Below are 22,969 nucleotides of genomic sequence, written 5' to 3' on the forward strand. Positions count from 1 at the left end.
CTTTCGAGATGACATCAATCACTCAGCAGGAACGGCATCTGGCAGCGACCCAATTCTAACCGGTACAAAGGTTATGAGCAGCTTTACAGGATCAACCTTACCTGGATAAACACAGACACACACATATACTGTACACACAAATAGGCTAGTACACGCACATACATGCACGCACACACGCACACTCCCCACTGGATAGAATTAACTTCATAGTGCCAGCATACCTTGGCATGCATCTGACAGGAACTCCCAGTACATTATATATCACACAACTCATCAATAGTCAGCTCATCTCTGCCAGGTAAAATATGTAGTCAACTCCCAGCGTAAAGTGGCATCATTTATCAATTGAATGCATACATTTATGGAACTGAAGACTTCAACTTTGCCACGATGAATAGCCCTGTGGCTTCCTGCAAACAAGAACTAACATCAGTCTTGTAATACAGCATTATGGAAAGCTCGGAATTTCACAAACATTCTACCACAGAGGGGAGAAAGGAATCGACGTGAAGCAAATGAGAGCACTAATGCCTTGTAATGAGTTCTGTGTGGGAGTGGGCTGCGGCTGCTGCATGCTTAGTGTAGAGGTTTACGTTGGCTGTGAAAGCAGTAACACACAAACACACACACACACAAACAAACACAAACACACACACAGGGGAGGCAGCCTCCAGCACTGCTCAGATCATTACTAAAACCACTCATGAAAGATAAGCAGCAAGTGAACAATTATTGACTGCATTTGACATTCACCTACTCCTTGTTGAGTGCCTGTCTGACTGCCAAATGACTGATGAAACAAGCTCAGCTAATGAATGAGTCTGAAAGACAGAGAGCCGACAGAGAAGCTCTTGCAGTGTTTAGAGGGAAATAGAGAAAATCCTTCATGGTTTATAAGACGAAATAGAGAACGAGAGATAGAGAAAGAGAGAGAGAGGGGGGGGATAGAGAGACACCTTCATGGTTTATAAGACAAGATAGAGAACGAGAGAGAGAGGGAGGGAGGGAGGGAGGGAGGGAGGGAGGGAGGGAGGGAGGGAGGGAGGGAGGGAGGGAGGGAGGGAGGGAGGGAGGGAGGGAGGGAGGGAGAAAATGGGAGCGAGAGAAGGCCCAGATCCACGCCATTTGTGTGAAGAAAATACGGAGGAAAATGGGCCGCAGATCGGGCAGCCTTCTGAGAATCCGTAGGCGAGCGAGTAAACTCCCATTGCCATCCATTCCTCTTGCTAACGTGCAATCATTGGAAAATAAAATTGATGACCTATGATTAAGATTACCCTACCAACAGGACATCAAAAACTGTAACATCTTAAAACTTCTTCTCAATAGGGGGTGCTATTTGCACTTTGTAATAATTTCGTTCCCAAATTAAACTGCCTCGTACTCAATTCTTGCTCGTACAATATGCATATTATTATTACTATTGGATAGAAAACACTCTCTAGTTTCTAAAACCGTTTGAATTATATATGTGAGTGAAACAGAACTCGAGTTTGAGCATTTTTCCTATGAGGATGTGAGAATGCAGAAATCTTCTTGCTGTTCTGAGATCTGTTTATAAATCTGCCTGTCTTCTATTGGTTGAGATGCACTGCATACGTCTTCCCCTGGGTGTCAGCGAATAGTGAGAGTTGAAATGGGGTTGCTAGGCAGAACTGAGAGCTTATAAAAGACCTCGGAACAAAGTGTCGGGCCTTTTTTCACTTCGCTCTGACGCAGGGAGGACATCTGGCTGTGGCTCTAGAACGCTCCGGTTATAGGCCTTTAGATATATCCGGTCATGTTTTTATTCGTTATAGGTGTTAAAGACATCATAAGGTAGTTAATTTAAACCGACTTATAGCAGTTTATATCAGTTTATTGCGATTTTCTGGAATTCTTTGTCACGCGCTTTCACGAGTTGGACACCTCTCCTGCACATAGCTAGCGTTAGCTGCTATTTCTACAGGAGAAGAGGACATCTTTCAACCAAAAGACGATTGTTCTGGAGAAAGGACACCTTGCCCAAGATTCTGATGGAAGCTCGTCAAATAGTAAGAAGTCTTTATGCTGTTAATTCGTATTTATGTTGACAAATGTTAAACAATAATTCCGCCATGAATTTCGGTGCGGTCTCGCTTTAGCGCACGCTGTATTGCGCAGTAACGTTAATTTTAAAAATCTAACACAGCGGTTGCATTAAGAACTAATGTATCTTTCATTTGCTGTCCAACCTGTATTTTTTAGTCAAGTTTATGAATAGTTTTCGATTAGATTAGGTGCCTCTCCAAGATGGCGCCGGACAGATTGCTTGAATTTTTGGCCACTACTCACATTGTATAACCACGATTTGTGCCGCTACATATGCACATTTACGAACAAACCCTATATGCATTGTGTAATATGATGTTACAGGACTGTCATCTGAAGAAGTTTATGAAGGTTAGTCAAATTATATATCTTTTGCTTGCTTGTTACGATCGCTAACCTTTGCTGCTGGTAAATGGTGTTGTGTTTCTGGCTATTGTGGTAAGCTAATATAATGCTATATTGTGTTTTCGCTGTAAAACACTTAAAAAATCTGAAATATTGGCTGGATTCACAAGATGTTTGTCTTTCATTTGCTGTACACTGTGTATTTTTCATAAATGTTTTATGATGAGTATTTAGGTAATTCACGTTGCTCTCTGTAGTTATTCTAGTCGCTTTGGTGAGAGTTGTGATGGTGGCTGCAACGGTAAACTATGATTTATACCTGAAATATGCACATTTTTCTAACAAAACATATGCTATACAATAAATATGTTATCAGACTGTCATCTGATGTCATCTTGGTTAGTGGCTATTTATATCTTTATTTGGTCGAATTTGTGATAGCTACTGATGCAGTAAAAAAATGGTGGAGTAAAAAAAGTGGTGTCTTTTGCTAACGTGGTTAGCTAATAGATTTACATATTGTGTCTTCCCTGTAAAACATTTTAAAAATCAGAAATGATGGCTGGATTCACAAGATGTGTATCTTTCATCTGGTGTCTTGGACTTGTGATTTAATGATATTTAGATGCTAGTATTTACTTGTGACGCTATGCTAGGCTATGCTAGTCAGCTTTTTTACTGATGGGGGTGCTCCCGGATCCGGGTTTGGGAGGAATTAGAGGTTAAGTTTCACCAAGACGTGTCTGAACGACGATACGGACAATATAGAGCTAGCGGGATTTTCCATGCACCGGCAGAACAGAGACGTTACCTCTGGTAAGACGAGGGGTGGGGGTGTGTGTCTATTTGTCAATAACAGCTGGTGCGTTCTGTGATGTCTAATATTAAAGAAGTCTCGAGGTATTGCTCGCCTGAGGTAGAGTACCTTATGATAAGCTGTAGACCACACTATCTACTAAGAGAGTTCGAATCTATATTATCTATATATCTATATATTTACCACCACCTTTGCTGGCACAAAGACCGCTCTCAACCAACTCTATGAGGCCATAAGCAAAGAAGAAAATGCTCATCAGAAGCGGCGCTCCTAGTGGCCGGGATGTTAATGCAGGCAAACTTAAATCAGTTTTACCAAATTTTTACCAGGATTTCACATGTGCACCCAGAGAAAGAAAAATCCTAGACCACCTTTACTCCACACACAGAGATGCATACAAAGCTCTCTCTCGCCCTCCATTTGGCAAATCTGACCATAATTCTATGCCCTGATTCCTAATTACAAGCAAAAATTAAAGCAGGAAGAACCAGTGACTCGCTCAATACGGAAGTGGTCAGATGAGGCGGATGCTACACTACAGGACTGTTTTGCTAGCACAGACTGGAATATGTTCCGGGATTCATCCAATGGCATTGAGGAGTACACCACCTCAGTCATCGGCTTCATCAAAAAGTGCATCGACGACGTCGTCCCCATAGTGACTGTACGTACATATCCCAAACAGAAGCCATTGATTACAGGAAACATCCGCATCGAGCTAAAGGCTAAAGCTGCCGCTTTCTAGGAGCGCTTATAAGAAATCGCGCTATGCCCTCAGATGAACCATCAAACAACAATACAGGATTAAGATTGAATCCTACTACACCGGCTTTGACACTCGTCGGATGTGGCAGAGCTTGAAAACTATTACGGGAAACGCAGACGCGAGCTGCCCAGTGACGCGAGCCTACCAGACAAGCCTTTTATGCTCGCTTCGAAGCAAACAACACTGAAGCATGCATGAGAGTACCAGCTGTTCTGGATGGCTGTGTGATAACGCTCTCGGTAGCCGATGTGAACAAAACCTTTAAACAGGTCAACATTCACAAAGCCGCTGGGCCAGACGGATTACCAGGACGTGTACTCAAAGCATACGCAAACCAACTGTCAAGTGTCTTCACTGACAACTTCTCCCTGACCGAGTCTGTAATACCTACATGTTTCAAGCAGACAACCATAGTCCCTGTGCCCAAGGAAGCGAAGGTAACCTGCCTAAATGATTACCGCCCCGTGGCACTCACGTCGATAGCCATGAAGTGCTTTGAAAGGCTGGTCATGGTTCACATCAACAGCATCCTCCCGGACACCCTAGACCCACTCCAATTCGCATACCGCCCCAACAGATCCACAGATGACACAATCTCAATCGCATTCCACACTGCCCTTTCTCACCTGGACAAAAGGAACACCTATGTGAGAATGCTGTTCATTGACTACAGCTCAGCGTTCAACACCATAGTGCCCATGAAGCTCACCACTAAGCTAAGGACTCTGGGACTAAACACCTCCCTCTGCAACTGGATCCTGGACTTCCTGACAGACCGCCCTCAGGTGGTAAGAGTAGGCAACAACACATCTGCCACGCCGATCCTTAACACTGGGGCCCCTCAGGGGTGTGTACTTAGTCCCCTCCTGTATTCCCTGTTCACCCACGACTGTATGGCCAAACACGACTCCAACACCATCATTAAGTTTGCTGACGATACAACAGTGGTAGGCCTGATCACCGACAACAATGAAACTCCCTATAGGGAGAAGGTCAGAAACTTGGCCGTGTGGTGCCAGGACAACAACCTCTCCCTCAATGTGAGCAAGACAAAGGAGTTGATCGTGGGACTACAGGAAAAGGCGGGCCGAACAGGCCCCCATGAACATCGACGGGGCTGTAGTGGAGCGGGTCGAGAGTTTCAAGTTCCTTGGTGTCCACATCACCAACAAACTATCATGGTCCAAACATACCAAGACAGTCGTGAAGAGGGCACGACAAAACCCTTTCCTCCTCAGGAGACTGAAAAGATTTGGCATGGGTCCCCAGATCCTCAAAAGATTCTACAGCTGCACCATCGAGAGCATCCTGACCGGTTGCATCACCGCCTGGTATGGCAACTGCTCGGCATCTGACTGTAAGGGGCTACAGAGGGTAGTGCGACCAACCCAGTACATCACTGAGGCCACGCTTCCTGCCATCCAGGACCTATACAATAGGCGGTGTCAGAGGAAAGCCCATAAAATTGTCAGAGACTCCAGTCACCCAAGTTATAGACTGTTTTCTCTGCCACCGCACGGCAAGCGGTACCGTCTAGGACCAAAAGGCTCCTCAACAGTTTCTACTCCCAAGCCATAAGACTGCTGAACAATTCATAAAATCGCCACTGGACAATTTACATTGACTCGGTACTGGTGCCCCCTGTATATAACCTCGTTATTCTTATTCTTACTGTGTTACTTTTTATTATTACTTTTTATTTTAGTCTACTTGGTAAATATTTTCTTAACTTCTCTTGAACTGCACTGTTGGTTAAGGGCTTGTAAGTAAGCATTTCATGGTAAAGTCTACACTTGTTGTATTTGGCCCATGTGACAAATAAAGTTTGATTTGATTTGGTACAGAAGAGAAAGAGAGAGGCAGATCCATGACATTAAGCCAACTGAGATGATAATACAGGTATTGACTGAACTTGACTCCACAGCGACGGGAAGGACGCTGAATCGGCTTGACTATCACCAGCATGATAAAAACCCATTCAATATTCTCTATGATAAAACCTAAAAAGTATTGCACTTTACAGGGAATGGGGTGCCATTTTGGGATGCCTAGCAGGTTTTATCATAGAGAAGATTGAATGGATGACACCAGTTTGAATGGATGACACCAGTCAACACCATTAGCTCCTCATTCAGCCACACACAGAGTAGCAGATTGCTGTAATGACCTGTGTATTACCTCACTGAACCCCCTGATGTAATAACCTGTGTATTACCTCACTGAACCCCCTGATGTAATAACCTGTGTATTACCTCACTGAACCCCCTGATGTAATAACCTGTGTATTACCTCACTGAACTCCCTGATGTAATAACCTGTGTATTACCTCACTGAACTCCCTGATGTAATAACATGTGTATTACCTCACTGAACCCCCTGATGTAATAACCTGTGTATTACCTCACTGAACCCCCTGATGTAATAACATGTGTATTACCTCACTGAACCCCCTGATGTAATAACCTGTGTATTACCTCACTGAACCCCCTGATGTAATAACCTGTGTATTACCTCACTGAACCCCCTGATGTAATAACCTGTGTATTACCTCACTGAACCCCCTGATGTAATAACCTGTGTATTACCTCACTGAACCCCCTGATGTAATAACCTGTGTATTACCTCACTGAACCCCCTGATGTAATAACCTGTGTATTACCTCACTGAACCCCCTGATGTAATAACCTGTGTATTACCTCACTGAACCCCCTGATGTAATAACATGTGTATTACCTCACTGAACCCCCTGATGTAATAACCTGTGTATTACCTCACTGAACCCCCTGATGTAATAACCTGTGTATTACCTCACTGAACCCCCTGATGTAATAACCTGTGTATTACCTCACTGAACCCCCTGATGTAATAACCTGTGTATTACCTCACTGAGCCTCACTGAACCCCCTGATTACTCCCAGGTCGAGGGTAAGGGTGGGTGGGGTTGGGGGGGTGGGGGTGTACAGGTGGTGTTTAGAGGCCCAGAGAAGAGCCTGTGGGAAAAGAGGCCCTTGTCTGAGGACCTCTTTGTATTCCATCAGACCGTCACAGCCGTGGAAGAGCAGAAGAAAGAACACACTGTCAGCCACTCTACTTAAACTAATCACGAAGCACCAGCCGCACCACCACCATTTACACCGCCTCACATGGCAACTACATCCTGAATGGCACCCAATTCGCTATATAGTGCACTACTTTTCACCAGGGCCAATAGGGCTTTGGTCAAAAGTAGTGCCCTATGTGGGGAATAAGGTGCAATTTGGGACGCAGCCACTACCTCTCATCGCAGACACTACCTCTCATCGCAGACACTACCTCTCATCGCAGACACTACCTCTCATCGCAGACACTGCCTCTCATCGCAGACACTACCTCTCATCGCAGACACTACCTCTCATCGCAGACACTACCTCTCATCGCAGACACTACCTCTCATCGCAGACACTGCCTCTCATCGCAGACACTGCCTCTCATCGCAGCCACTGCCTCTCATCGCAGACAGTGCCTCTCATCGCAGCCACTACCTCTCATCGCAGACACTACCTCTCATCGCAGACACTGCCTCTCATCGCAGCCACTGCCTCTCATCGCAGACACTACCTCTCATCGCAGACACTGCCTCTCATCACAGACACTGCCTCTCATCGCAGACACTGCCTCTCATCGCAGACAGAGCTCAAGGTGAGAGTATTGTTATGCTAATTCAAGTGGCCCAATGAATGTTACTTTTATTACATTGCTGAGAGGTGTTCAACAGGAGTCCTGTGAATTGGACTTGTGCTACATAATGATCCAACATACTGTACGTATACAATTCCAGCCTGCTTCCACATCCCCCTTAGAGAAACCTCACAGTGCTGTAGGCCTACATGCTAAACGTGATAAAATCATGCCCCAACAAGCTGCTGGAACAACTGAAGATTCCTTACTGCCTCAAAGAACAGTTCCTGCCTTAAAGTAAATTTTGTCAAAATGTTTTAAATAGATTTCCATCAGTCCTCTCTCTGGCCTCACTCAAGCAGAACTTCAAGCGGGGGGGACTTCAACATTGTTTTATATGCTGCTGTTGTTGTTAAAAGGGATTACCTGCTGCTCGGTTCTATACCACTATGTTATATCTAGAGCCCCATTCATGCCAATGCACTCATCTACTGCAGCTTAGATTTTCTCCTTCACTGAAAAGATTAGGCTCCAGCTGGAAAATCCTCCATCCACAATGTTGGCTCACAAAAAGCCTCTCAACTATTAAAATAGTTAGATGTGGTATTATTTGATGTAAACAAGCACCATCAGTAAAACATTTATAGAATGACTTACCATTGTCCTCAATGGAGAAAAAGAAGATGTCGCTCGTAGCATTGTGACCATCTCTTAGCACGTAGCAAATCTTCATGTCATCAATTTCAGCTGAAAAATACAATCAGATTGATGTAATTTACTCTTCTACTCGTCTAGAAACATATTGCGCTTGAATGTATAGTTCATGCCTTGCATGTTGCCTAATAGACTTAAGAAAGAGTGAGAAAATGAATAATGCTGATATGCTAGGCAGGGTACATAATACAATACAATATTACATTTGATATGCATATCTGTGATGAACAGTTGTTAGACAGTTCTCTATTATAGCTTTTCTGATGTGGCTTAAGACAACTTCTACATCTCATATCACTGAACTACTACAACCTACTTGCCTGGTATGGCAACTGCTCGGCCTCAGACCCCAAGGCACTACAGAGGGTAGTGCGTACGGCCCAGTACATCACTGGGGCCAAGCTTCCTGCCACCCAGGACCTCTAAACCAGGCAGCGTCAGAGGAAGGCCCTAAAAATTGTCAAAGACTCCAGCCACCCAAGTCCTACACTGTTCTCTCTGCTACTGCACGGCAAGCGGTACCGGAGCGCCAAGTCTAGGTCCAAAAGGCTTCTTAATAACAGCGTAAGCCATAAGACTCCTTAAAAGCTAATCAAAGGGCTACCCAGACCCCTCTTTTACGCTGCTGCTACTCTCTGTTTATTATCTATGTATAGTCACTTTAACTCTACCTACATGTACATATTACCTCAATTATCTCGACAACCGGTGCCCCTGCACATTGACTCTGTACCGGTACCCCATGTATATAGCCTCGCTATTGTTATTTTACTGCTGCTGTTTAATTATTATTATTATTTTATTTTTTCTTCTATTTTACTTTTACTTAACACGTATTTTTCTTTAAACTTCTTAAAGCATTGTTGGTTAAGGGCTTGTAAGTAAGCATTTCACCGTAAGGTCTACAGCTGTTGTATTCGGCGCATGTGACAAATAAAATTTGATTTGATTTATACACTGTTGGACAACTTATATGGATGAAGCCTCAGCAGTAAAAAAGAAGAAGAACACAGGAGAGGAGGGCTGAATTAACTCAGGCTGTTTAGTGTCTGTCTATCTATTAGTCTGCTGAAAGACAGGGACCATAAAGAAGAGGCAGACTGCAGAAGCTACACCACATCACGTCTGTCTGCCGCATCCGCTAACAACGCTATGCTGGAGTGGGTTCTTAAGACTGATACTATCTAGGAGGAGCGTTGGTTCTGGAGTGGCTTCTTTATAGGTCGGGAGGCTGCTATCAGGGAGGAGGGTGTGAGGTGTATTACTGCTATCTTCTATATTTGATGTCAAAACATTTCCCTTCAAAGCGGCCGGCTCATAAAAATGTAAAGCCAGTTTTGGGACACTGCCGCCGGCTATGCCGGATAAGCTAGAGTTATTTACTGTCTGTTTACCAGCGATGGATCTGCCTGAAATATTTAACAGGTTTGCAGAAGGAGAAAGCAGCGGGAGGAGAATGGGGATGAATGGGGGTCAGTAAATAAAGGAGAGAATGGGTCTATGTCCAACCCAAATGGCACCCTATTTCCTATACTGTATAGTGCACTACTTTTTACCAGAGCCCATAGAAGTGCACTATATATGGAATAAGGTGCCATTTGGGATGCAGCCATATAGAGATCGATTGGGGTCTAATTCATACATTCCTTACTGACTGTGTTACTATTTACTTATCCTACCTTTTCATTTGTACTGCAGACTGGGCTGTATGTATGTAGTTGTTCTATACTGTAGCTATTTCTGAGGCTTAAACAAAGGTTGGCCTGCTGTCACTGTGAGTGAAGTTAACACATCTCTCTCTCTCTCCCTCTCTCTCTCTATCTCTCTCCCTACCTCTCTCTCCCTCTCCTCCACTCTCTCTCTACTGTATCTCTCCCTACCTCTCTACTTGCTCTCTTTCTCTCTCTCTCTCTCTCTCTCTCTCTCTGCCTCCCTCACTCTCAGACAGGGTATTCATGTTCTCACTCTCTATTCTTCATGTCTGTGGCCCCCTACCTTCATGTAAGGTCAAATCTGCTGGTATTTACTCAAGAGCTATAATACTCTGTAGAAGATTACTAGATGAGGTTTGGGGTAGGAGAAACCACTGCCCTGTGAAAACCTATCTTTCTGTTTGAAGAAATTGTTGAACGCCATTCAAAAACACCTCTAGAAAGACAAAAGATTTCTCTGTCAAGTTAAGCTTAATTTCTGAACACCACTGTGCAGTTGCGGCCAATGACCATACTACAGTAGTTACATAGTACCATTATACAGGTAAGTAAGCTCTTAATCCATTATAAGGGCAACAGCGCTACAGCTCTAAGTGAGAATTACTCAACAGCTTATGAAGAATGAAAAAAAAAACACATTGGACAATAAAGTTATATTGTACTTGTAAAAGACTAAAGTATAGTAGAGTATAACTATTTATTTAAAGTAACGGTCGTCTTACCTTGAGTGAATGTGGTGACGGTAGTGTTGCCTGTACCCAGGTTGATGAGGTATCCATGTTCTGGTCCCACGGTGATCTTAAAGGTGACAGATAGCTGAAGACTATCCCTGTCCTCGGCCTTAAGAGTCTTAGAGGTGATGAGGAACCCCAGGTGACCCGTCTCTAACACCCTCAGGGTGGGGCCCCCTTTATTCACCACGATCTGGGGCACCCCGTTATCCACCGACAGGATCGTGATCTTCATCATCTGGCTGCGCCGCGTCTCGAACACGGTGTCTGGGAACACGTAGAAGTCGGTGTGCGTCCCGTCAGTCACGGTAAAGGAGAAAGAATCCTTGGAGGACTCAGTACCGTCGTGTTTGTAGCTGATGAGGTTCTCGTTCAGGTCTTGTTTGGTGAAGGAGGTGACGGGATGGGTGTTGTTGAAGAGGAGGCGACCGTGGACAGGGACCTGGGTGACCGTGAACTTCAGGAGGGGGTCAGCCGTGTCGCGGTCCTCTGCGGTCAGCTCGAAGGGCGTGATGAGTTTGTTCTCTCCCTCGTTAACCACCAGGCTGTGAACCGTTAGAACAGGTTTCTTGTTGTCCACGTCGGTGATGGAGACACGGAACGTGCGGAACACAGGGTTGTAACCGTCGGTGACCTCGAACTCAAAGCTGTCCATCTTCACCTCATCATCGGCCGTGTGGATGTAGTACACCTGTATTATTATACAAATTGCACACATGAAAAGACAATACAATAAGCCATTGAAAATGTTCACAGAAAAACAAAGGATAAAATCATGAGTATTTAAAAAAATTGTTGAGAATAACACAAAGGAAAAAAAACAAAAGATCGAAGTACCTTGCTCCCAGCTAGCTGGAGCTGGGTAAAGGAGGAGATGGGCATTCCAGGGCCGTCGGTACACTCCAGATGGCCTCTCTGTGGGGCTCTGGTGATGGTAAAAACCAGGTGTTCGTCGGGACTGTTGAGGTCACTGGTGCTGAGCAGGTCTGTAGTCAACGTTACTCTACCGCCTTCTTTCAGAGAGACCCCCTTACTGACCACGTCAGGGAACACCATGTCGATGCCGCCCACCGTCACGTAGAAGTACCTGTCAAAAGACAAAAAGAATATAACAAATAAACAAAACAAACAATTGCAAGACGATCCATTAGGAGACACCCTGACAAACTGAAATGTCATACCTAGCAAGAATCATCATCATTTTTTTTCAAGTTGATTATTCTATTGTTGTAGTTGTGGTGTATTGTTTGTATTTTAGAAAACCTCAATAAACACATTTGTAAAAATGAAGTACCTATCGATCAGAGGGTTGATCCCGTCCGTCACGTCAAACTTGATAAGGTCCCGGATTCCTTCCTGCCCGTTGTGGATATAGACGATGAGAGCCTGGTCCAGCTGGTACTGGGTGAAGTTCATCCCCACTGTGATGTTCTCTAACGTCCCGTAAGGGGTTCTCCTCTGTAACAACCCCTGGCCCGGCCCGTAGCGAACAACGTACGTCAGAGTACTATCCTCAGAGTCCAGGTCGGTGGCTTTTAAAACGTTGTTATCGATCACTTTAACGTCTCCTATCTCTATCTCCAAACCGTCGTTGATGGCCATCCTGGGTGTCTCGTCATCTACAGAGATAATCATAACAATGATGGTCTTCTCCACGGTATATTTACCGTCCGTCAGGATTAAGTCAAAGCTGTCCTCCTTGGTCTCCGAGTCATCGTGTTCATACACTATACTGGAGGCTTCCCTGATCTGGTCCAGGGTGAAGTTGGTGACTGTAACGGTGCCGGTTGTCAGCTGGTTGAGGATGAAGCCGTGCTTTGGTGGTTTGGTGATGATGAAAGTGAGTTCGTCCGAGGGGATGTCCGTGTCGGCTCCGTTCAGGATGGGTGTGTCGATGACGATATTCATCCCTTCCATGACGACAAACTCCCTCATATAGATCTCTGGCTTCTCATCGTTAGACGGGATGATAGCAATGGGGAAGAAATGTCTCTCGGAGAAGTTGATGCCGTCAGAGCATCTGAACGTGAACCTGTCCTCTACCGGCTCCACTCTTTTATGGATGCTTTGGACGTAGTAGATGTGGTTTTGTCTGATGTCCTTGATGGTGAATGCACTGATCGCTGTCCCAGATCTGGACTTCTCTGAGCCTGGGGCCGGGGAGATGTTCTCCACGTAGCCTGACGTGGGCTGGACGATGATGGTACAAAGCAGGTCGTCATTAGGAGTGTCCATATCATCAGCGCTAATGTGAAAAATCTCAATCACATTCTTCTCTCCCTCTACAACAGTGAACTGTGGGCCTACGAACACCTCTGGAGCCTGGCTGTCCATGGGGAGGATGGTGATCTGTACCCTGACCCCCGTGACCCTGTTGCCCCCTACCGTCCACTCATCAGACATGTCTGTCAGCGTCAGATTAAAGTAGTCGTATTTAGTGGTGGGGCCGATCTCTCCGCTGTTGTGGGCGTACACCACCAGTCCGTTGATGACGTCAGCCTGGGTGAAGCTTCCAGATTGGACCCCGTTCACCAGGATCTCCCCGAAAACCGGTGGGTCCTCCAGGATGAAGGTCAAACGGAGGTCGTCTGTGTCCTCGTCCCGCCCCTGGATGACTTTAGTCGTGATCTCAGTGGCTCCGTTCTCCAGGACGTCAATGTAGGACCCGATGGTTCCGGCCGGTAGGCTGATGGTCGGGGTCTCGTCATCAATGGGCTTCACGGTAACCCTGATGGTGATGGTCACAACATGGACGCCGTCACTGACATCCAGCTGGAAGAAATCGCTGGTGGACTCGTCTCCGTTGTGGATGTAGGAGATCCTGTCGTTAGCGATGTCCAACAGGTTGAACGCGTCTCCTTTGGTCAGGTCGGTGAAGGTGTACTGGACCGTGCCGTGCTGAGGGGGCTGAGTTAGAGTGAAGGAGATCTGGCTACTGTCCGTGTCTAAGTCCACAGTATCCAGCTCAGCTCTGGTGATTTTGTGTGTTCCCCGCTCGAATATAGTGAAGCCAGTGTTGGTTATCTGAGGCGGCTTGTTGTCGACAGGCTGCAGGAATATAGAGAAAGTTCCGGTGACAGTATTCCCTGACGTATCCTCCACCGTGTACTGGAGCTGCAGAACATGGGCTGTGATCCCCAGCTCCAGGTCAGGTGGTTTGTATGATATCTTATGGTGATTGACCTGAGCCTGAGTAAACTCAGTCACTACAGTGTCTGGACTCTCTGTTAACACAATAGACCCCAGTACCACAGGGCTGTTCTCGTCTGTGTCTGTCGGGGGGTGGGTGACGGTGTACTTCAGATCTCTGTCCTCTGAGTCCAGGTCAGTGTAGCGTAGAAACTTCTTACGGAAGTAGGTGAGCTGGTACTCGTGTACGGTCATCTGGAGGGTGGTACCAGGATACAGCTCAGGGGGGATGTCATCCACAGGCAGAACCTTGATGATGAACGAGCTCTGTTTTGATTGGTTAGGGGGGTCATTATCATCTTGGACCCGGAATACAAACTGGTCCATGACTGTGTCAGTGCTGTGAGGCCCTGTGTGTCTGTAAAACAACTTCCCATCTGTGATATCCTGCTGCAGCCACTCTGTAACCTCTTTCTCATACAGCTCATCCTCAGCATTAAACCTCCAGGTGGATGGGTCCTCTGGGGCTTCTGACTGCCTCAGCAGCACCTCCCCTATAGGCGAAAACGGTGCCTCTATGGCGAACCTGATAGTGGAGTCCTCAGAGTCGATGTCTGCAGCGCTGAGTGTGAGTGGCGAAATGAGCATCATCTGGTTCTTGAAGAGGATTAACCCCGTGTTGGCATTGATAATGGGTGGCTCATCATCCGTGGGAACGATTGTCAGGGGAAACAGGAACTCCACCTCATGCTTCCCATCCGTCATCCGGAAGATAATGTTGTCGCTGTACGTGTCGCTGCCATCGTGCTGGTAGATGACCACGCCTCCGTCCAGATCAGCCGGGGTGAAGAACTTCCTGCGTGACCCGAGCACTGTCAGCTGGCCATGCCGCAACCCGTCGACCACCGTGATCTTGACATCATCCAGGTTGTCCTCGTCACTGACCTCTAGGTTGTGAGAGCTGGACAGTGGTCTGGACTGACCCTCGTAGAGAAGCTGACCCGTATTCCTGGTGACTACTGGAGCAAGCGTGTTCATAGGTTTCACTACAATCATGAAGGCAAACGGGTCAGACACAGCCCCCTCAGTGTCCACCACCTCAAACTCTATCTGGAAGATACGTTCTGTCTCAGAGTCCACAGACGGAGGCTTGTAGGCTATCTTTAGTTCTTTGAGGTCTCCCTGGTAGAAAGAGGTGATGGGCAGGTTCCGGTCATCTGTACTGACTATGTACCCCTCCTCGAAGGAGAGGGGGGAGGTGATGTTGAAGATAAGGTTGTCAGGGTTAGACTCAATGTCCTCAGCAGCCAGCATGTCGGGGGTGATGGCTGTCATGACAAACTGATCCACCTCCATCATCATCATGGCCACGAAGCTGGGTTTAGGATCCGTGTTTTCCTCTCCATCCTTTATACGCACCATCATCTGGAAAAACTCCTGCTTCAGCAGATTACCCTCTTTATCTTGTAATTCCACAATCATTGGGAAATAATCTCTATTGGGTGATTTGTGTGCAAAAGTGTGCTGATAGCGTATATTCATTTTAATAAATTCGTCACAGTCCACCATTTTTCCAAGTTTTCTCTCATCCACAAGCTTCCCATACCTGGGTAATGCACTGCCACTGGAGAGAGACGTTATTTTACACTGATGTTCACTTCTATCATAGGTGAACTCCAGAATCTTACTGTCAATGGAGTTACTAGTGCCAAGCAGTTTGTCAACAGTCAGAGGCATGTTTCTGGTTAACACTTCCAACTGTGTGAAAATCACCTCCACTTCCATCATAAACGGGATGATTATGGTGTCGGTATGAGTGTCATATCTGAGCTGTAGCCTCACCCTATCCCGCGGGGGGCTCCTGGATCCGAAGTGAGAATACTTTACGTCATTGGGACCAAATTCACAGGGAAACTTTTTGGGAGAGAGCTGCCCGGGCCTCTGGGAGAGCGGGTCGTTATCCAGAACCGTTATACTACATCTGTCTCCCGGTTGTACTTGGATTACCAGATCATTGATAGGATCAATGAATACTGCTCTCCCGAAAGGCACGCGTATTCCATTGTTGGCCACCAATATAGCATCCTCTGACAGTTCCGATCTCAATGCGTATGATAATCCATAACTGTCGAAAACCTGCGCAGCGGAGTCACCTGTCACAATCACCGCGATCAAAGCAGAGAGCAAAAAAACAGCGCCAGTACCAGTCCCTTGGCGTTGCAACAGCGGAGAAATAATCCAAGCCATTTGGAGAGAGAAGCCAATGCAAAAACGCGTAGAATTTTACACATAAAATACAGAAAAAAATACGAGCAGTGCAGCTAAAGTTATGAGAGTATAAAATGAGTGTTGATAAATATCTCACTCGCATCCGCGCTGAGGTGTACCATTCTCTCTCTCTCCGCTGCTCTCTTCTGTTCAGGATAAACTTCATGCACTTGGAGCCCCGGAGAGAGAGATACGCCCTCTCGTCCGCCGATTGGAGGATATTTAGGCTGGAATGCGTTTATTGATTTTTGAATGGAAGGGAAAGATGTCAATCAAAACCCGAAAACGCTAGTGCATGGGTTGGATTTGAAGAAGCAGGTTGATTAAGGTGCGAAATTCTACCGGAAAAATACATTTAAACTTGAATAGGAATGATGTGTGCAGTCAGGTAGGCCTTAATAAACCAATAAACCTTAAATGGGCAATCTGCAGTTAAAACAATGACAAAGCAGTCAGGCACCCCTGCCACTGATTTGGTAAATAGCTGCGTGATGGGGATGGAGACATTTAACCACTCAAATTTCATAGACAAAGCTATGGATACAAGGACTGACCATCCATGAGATCAAAATGATCGTTTTAACCATGTTTTGAGGCGATACAGTGTTTGTTTACAGTTACTTTGTTTACAAACAAAGGAGTAAAACAAGCTTATATTTTAACACAATTTAACTAAGGTCATGAGGCATGTATACATTGTTTTTTTCAAAGAATCTATGGGTATAGATAGGCATATGGGTATTTAAAAATCCACAAATGGATATAGCAATCATAGATTTCCCCTTGAATCTCTTTCTTTTGTAATTAGTTGACAGTAGGCCTAAACACAAATGTCCAAAACATATTAGGCTTAATTGGCCCTCTTCAACAGCAATGGAAACGCTGTAGGTAAGTCGGTTATTATTGCCCAAAAAATTACAACATTTTAATAATAAGCCTATATATAACAAGTCAACACAGTATATCAATAAATAGGATGAACTATGCTACATTAATATAACAAATCTCCATCAACATTTCATGAAGATATTTTTACAAAACATTTTGATTTGCATCAAATAGTTTACACATTATATCCTAAAATAGAGGATTATATGTGTATAAAAATCTAAATAGGGTAGAGTTTAAGGACACATGTTCGAGCTCCCTCTTGTGGTGTAATAGAATGTATCGTTTTGGGTAGCTCTGGTCCAGGGCAAAGCCATCTATGGTATACACTACCTTTCAAAAGTTTGGGGTCACTTAGACATGTCCTGGTTTTTGAAAGAAAAGCACATTTTTTGTCCATTAAAATAAAATAAAATAGATCAGAAATACAGTGTAGACATTGTTAATGTTGTAAATGACTATTGTAGCTGGAAATGGCAGATTCTTTATGGAATATCTACATAGGCGTACAGAGGCCCAATATCAGCAACCATCACTCCTGTGTTCCAATGGCACGTTGTGTTAGCTAATCCAAGTTGATCATTTTAAAAGGCTAATTGATCATTAGAAAACCCTTTTGCAATTATGTTAGCACAGCTGAAAACTGTTATTCTGATTAAAGAAGCAATAAAACTGGCCTTCTTCAGACTAGTTGAGTATCTGGAGCATCAGCATTTGTGAGTTCAATTACAGGCTCAAAATGTCTAGAAACAAAGCACTTTCTTCTGAAACTTGTCAGTCTATTCTTGTTCTGAGAAATGAAGGCTATTCCATGCGAGAAATTGCCAAGAAACTGAAGATCTTGTACAATGCTGTGTACTACTCCCTTCACAGAACAGCACAAACTGTCTCTAACCAGAATAGAAAGAGGAGTGGGAGGCCCCGGTGCACAACTGAGCAAGAGGACAAGTACATTAGAGTGTCTAGTTTGAGAAACAGACGCCTCACAAGTCCTCAACTGGCAGCTTCATTAAATAGTACCCGCCAAACACCAGTCTCAACGTTAACAGTGAAGAGGAGACTCCGGGATGCTGGCCTTCTAGGCAGAGTTGCAAAGAAAAATACATATCTCAGACTGGCCAATAAAAATAAAATATTAAGATTAGAGTGTCTAGAAAAACAAACAAATATGGAGATGAGGTAGGTAGTTGGTTGGATGGATGGGCTATTTACAGATGGGCTGTGTACAGCTGCAGCGATCGGTAAGCTGCTTTGACAGCTGACGCTTAAAGTTAGTGAGGGAGATATAAGTCTCCAACTTCAGTGATTTTTGCAATTCGTTCCAGTCATTGGCAGCAGAGAACTGTAAGGAAAGGCGGCCAAACGAGGTGTTGGCTTTGGGGATGACCAGTGAAATATACCTGCTGGAGCGTGTGCTACGGGTGGGTGTTGCTATGGTGATCAGTGAGCTGAGATAAGGCGGAGCTTTACCTAGCAAAGACTTATAGTTGACCTGGAGCCAGTGAGTTTGGCGATGAATATGTAGCGAGGACCAGCCAACGAGAGCATACAGGTAGTATATGGGGCTTTAGTGACAAAACGGATGGCACTGTGATATACTGCATCCAATTTGCTGAGTAGAGTGATGGAGGCTATTTTGTAAAGGACATCGCCGAAGTCAAGGATCGGTAGGATAGTCAGTTTTACGAGGTTATGTTTGGCAGCATGAGTGAAGGAGGCTTGTTGCGAAATAGGAAGCCGATTCTAGATTTAACTTTTTTAACTGTGCCTCGACCTAGGTTTGGCAAATCTAAACATGGCGGTGTTCGCCTTAGCAATCTCACTAGGATAAAGACCTCCTCCATTCCTGCCATTATTGAAAGAGATCGTGATACCTCACATCTCAAAATAGGGCTACTTAATGTTAGATCCCTCACTTCAAAGGCAGTTATAGTCAATGAACTAATCACTGATCATAATCTTGATGTGATTGGCCTGACTGAAACATGTCTTAAGCCTGATGAATTTACTGTGTTAAATGAGGCCTCACCTCCTGGTTACACTAGTGACCATATCCCCCGTGCATCCCGCAAAGGCGGAGGTGTTGCTAACATTTACAATAGCAAATTTCAATTTACAAAAAAAAAGTTTTCATCTTTTGAGCTTCTAGTCATGAAATCTATGCAGCCTACTCAATCACTTTTTATAGCTACTGTTTACAGGCCTCCTGGGCCATATACAGCGTTCCTCACTGAGTTCCCTGAATTCCTATCGGACCTTGTAGTCATAGCAGATAATATTCTAATTTTTGGTGATTTTAATATTCACATGGAAAAGTCCCAGACCCACTCCAAAAGGCGTTCGGGGCCATCATCGACTCAGTGGGTTTTGTCCAACATGTCTCTGGACCTACTCACTGTCACAGTCATACTCTGGACCTAGTTTTGTCCCATGGAATAAATGTTGTAGATCTTAATGGTTTTCCTCATAATCCTGGACTATCGGACCACCATTTTATTACGTTTGCAATCGCAACAAATAATCTGCTCAGACCCCAACCAAGGAGCATCAAAAGTCGTGCTATAAATTCTCAGACAACACAAAGATTCCTTGATGCCCTTCCAGACTCCCTCTGCCTACCCAAGGACGTCAGAGGACAAAAATCAGTTAATCACCTAACTGAGGAACTCAATTTAACCTTGCGCAATACCCTAGATGCAGTTGCACCCCTACAAATGAAAAACATTTGTCATAAGAAACTAGCTCCCTGGTATACAGAAAATACCCGAGCTCTGAAGCAAGCTTCCAGAAAATTGGAACGGAAATGGCGCCACACCAAACTGGAAGTCTTCCGACTAGCTTGGAAAGACAGTACCGTGCAGTATCGAAGAGCACTCACTGCTGCTCGATCATCCTATTTTTCCAACTTAATTGAGGAAAATAAGAACAATACGAAATTTATTTTTGATACTGTCGCAAAGCTAACTAAAAAGCAGCCTTCCCCAAGTGACGATGGCTTTCACTTCAGCAGTAATAAATTCATGAACTTCTTGAGGAAAAGATCATGATCATTAGAAAGCAAATTACGGACTCCTCTTTAAGGCTGCGCATTCCTCCAAAGCTCAGCTGTCCTGAGTCTGCACAACTCTGCCAGGACCTAGGATCAAGAGAGACACTTAAGTGTTTTAGTACTATATCTCTTGACACAATGATGAAAATAATCATGGCCTCTAAACCTTCAAGCTTTATACTGGACCCTATTCAAACTAAACTACTGAAAGAGCTGCTTCCTGTGCTCGGCCCTCCTATGTTGAACATAATAAACGGCTCTCTATCCACCGGATGTGTACCAAACTCACTAAAAGTGGCAGTAATAAAGCTTCTCTTGAAAAAGCCAGAAAATATAAAAAACTATCGGCCTATATCGAATCTTCCATTCCTCTCAAGCATTTTTGAAAAAGCTGTTGAGCAGCAACTCACTGCCTTCCTGAAGACAAACAATGTATACGAAATGCTTCAGTCTGGTTTTAGACCCCATCATAGCACTGAGACTGCACTTGTGAAGGTGGTAAATTATCTTTTAATGGCGTCAGACCGAGGGTCTGCATCTGTCCTCGTGCTCCTAGACCTTAGTGCTGCCTTTGATACCATCGATCACCACATTCTTTTGGAGAGATTGGAAACCCAAATTGGTCTACACGGACAAGTTCTGGCCTGGTTAAGATCTTATCTGTCGGAAAGATATCAGTTTGTCTCTGTGAATGGTTTGTCCTCTGACAAATCAACTGTACATTTCGGTGTTCCTCAAGGTTCCGTTTTGGGACCACTATTGTTTTCACTATATATTTTACCTCTTGGGGATGTCATTCGAAAATATAATGTTAACTTTCACTGCTATGCAGATGACACACAGCTGTACATTTCAATGAAACATGGTGAAGCCCCAAAATTGCCCTCGCTAGAAGCCTGTGTTTCAGACATAAGGAAGTGGATGGCTGCAAACTTTCTACTTTTAAACTCGGACAAAACAGAGATGCTTGTTCTAGGTCCCAAGAAACAAAGATATCTTCTGTTGAATCTGACAATTAATCTTGATGGTTGTACAGTCGTCTCAAATAAAACTGTGAAGGACCTCGGCGTTACTCTGGACCCTGATCTCTCTTTTGACGAACATATCAAGACTGTTTAAAGGACAGCTTTTTTCCATCTACGTAACATTGCAAAAATCAGAAACCTTCTGTCCAAAAGTGACGCAGAAAAATGTATCCATGCTTTTGTTACTTCTAGGTTAGACTACTGCAATGCTCTACTTTCCGGCTACCCGGATAAAGCACTAAATAAACTTCAGTTAGTGCTAAATACGGCTGCTAGAATCCTGACTAGAACCCCAAAATTTGATCATATTACTCCAGTGCTAGCCTCCCTACACTGGCTTCCTGTTAAGGCAAGGGCTGATTCCAAGGTTTTACTGCTAACCTACAAAGCATTACATGGGCTTGCTCCTACCTATCTTTCCGATTTGATCCTGCCGTACATACCTACACGTATGCTACGGTCACAAGACGCAGGCCTCCTAATTGTCCCTAGAATTTCTAAGCAAACAGCTGGAGGCAGGGCTTTCTCCTATAGAGCTCCATTTTTATGGAATGGTCTGCCTACCCATGTGAGAGACGCAGACTCGGTCTCAACCTTTAAGTCTTTACTGAAGACTCATCTCTTCAGTGGGTCATATGATTGAGTGTAGTCTGGCCCAGGAGTGTGAAGGTGAACGGAAAGGCTCTGGAGCAAAGAACCGCCCTTGCTGTCTCTGCCTGGCCGGTTCCCCTCTCTCCACTGGGATTCTCTGCCTCTAACACTATTACAGGGGCTGAGTCACTGGCTTACTGGTGCTCTTTCATGCCGTCCCTAGGAGGGGTGCGTCACTTAAGTGGGTTGAGTCACTGACGTGATCTTCCTGTCTGGGTTGGCGCTCCCCTCTTGGGTTGTGCCGTGGCGGAGATCTTTGTGTGCTATACTCGGCCTTGTCTCAGGATGGTAAGTTGGTGGTTGAAGATATCCCTCTAGTGGTGTGGGGGCTGTGCTTTGGCAAAGTGGGTGGGGTTATATCCTTCCTGTTTGGCCCTGTCCGGGGGTATCATCGGATGGGGCCACAGTGTCTCCTGACCCCTCCTGTCTCAGCCCCCAGTATTTATGCTGCAGTAGTTTATGTGTTGGGGGGCTAGGGTCAGTTTGTTATATCTGGAGTACTTCTCCTGTCTTATCCGGTGTCCTGTGTGAATTTAAGTATGCTCTCTCTAATTCTCTCTTTCTCTCTTTCTCTCTCTGAGGACCTGAGCCCTAGGACCATGCCTCAGGACTACCTGGCATGATGACTCCTTGCTGTCACCAGTCCACCTGGCCGTGCTGCTGCTCCAGTTTCAACTGTTCTGCCTGGAAACCTGACGTGCTACCTGTCCCAGACCTGCTGTTTTCAACTCTCTAAAGACTGCAGGAGCGGTAGAGATACTCTTAATGATCGGCTATGAAAAGCCAACTAACATTTACTCCTGAGGTGCTGACTTGCTGCACCCTCGACAACTACTGTGATTATTATTATTTGACCATGCTGGTAATTTATGAACATTTGAACATCTTGGCCATGTTCTGTTATAATCTCCACCCGGCACGGCCAGAAGAAGACTGGCCACCCCTCATAGCCTGGTTCCTCTCTAGGTTTCTTCCTAGGTTTTGGCCTTTCTAGGGAGTTTTTCCTAGCCACCGTGCTTCTACACCTGCATTGCTTGCTGTTTGGGGTTTTAGGCTGGGTTTCTGTACAGCACTTTGAGATATCAGCTGATGTAAGAAGGGCTGTATAAATACATTTTCTTTTATTTGATTTGGAGATGCTTAATGT

General features: G+C 45.0%; 1 protein-coding gene across 1 annotated transcript in view; it reads right to left on the bottom strand.

The window, feature by feature from the left end:
- Positions 1-22,969, bottom strand: part of frem2b (FRAS1 related extracellular matrix 2b) — a 136,152-nt gene that overhangs the window by 108,679 nt on the left and 4,504 nt on the right. Inside the window, exons 2-5 of the mRNA XM_038961809.1 lie at positions 12,107-16,094; positions 11,650-11,899; positions 10,804-11,503; positions 8,313-8,402 (exon numbers count right to left, since the gene is read on the bottom strand). Of these exons, the coding sequence (XP_038817737.1) occupies positions 8,313-8,402; positions 10,804-11,503; positions 11,650-11,899; positions 12,107-16,094 (5,028 nt within the window). The remainder of the gene's footprint in view (positions 1-8,312; positions 8,403-10,803; positions 11,504-11,649; positions 11,900-12,106; positions 16,095-22,969) is intronic.

This window comes from Salvelinus namaycush, chromosome 23 (genome assembly GCF_016432855.1).
Source record: "Salvelinus namaycush isolate Seneca chromosome 23, SaNama_1.0, whole genome shotgun sequence".
NCBI classification, from domain to species: Eukaryota; Metazoa; Chordata; class Actinopteri; order Salmoniformes; family Salmonidae; genus Salvelinus; species Salvelinus namaycush.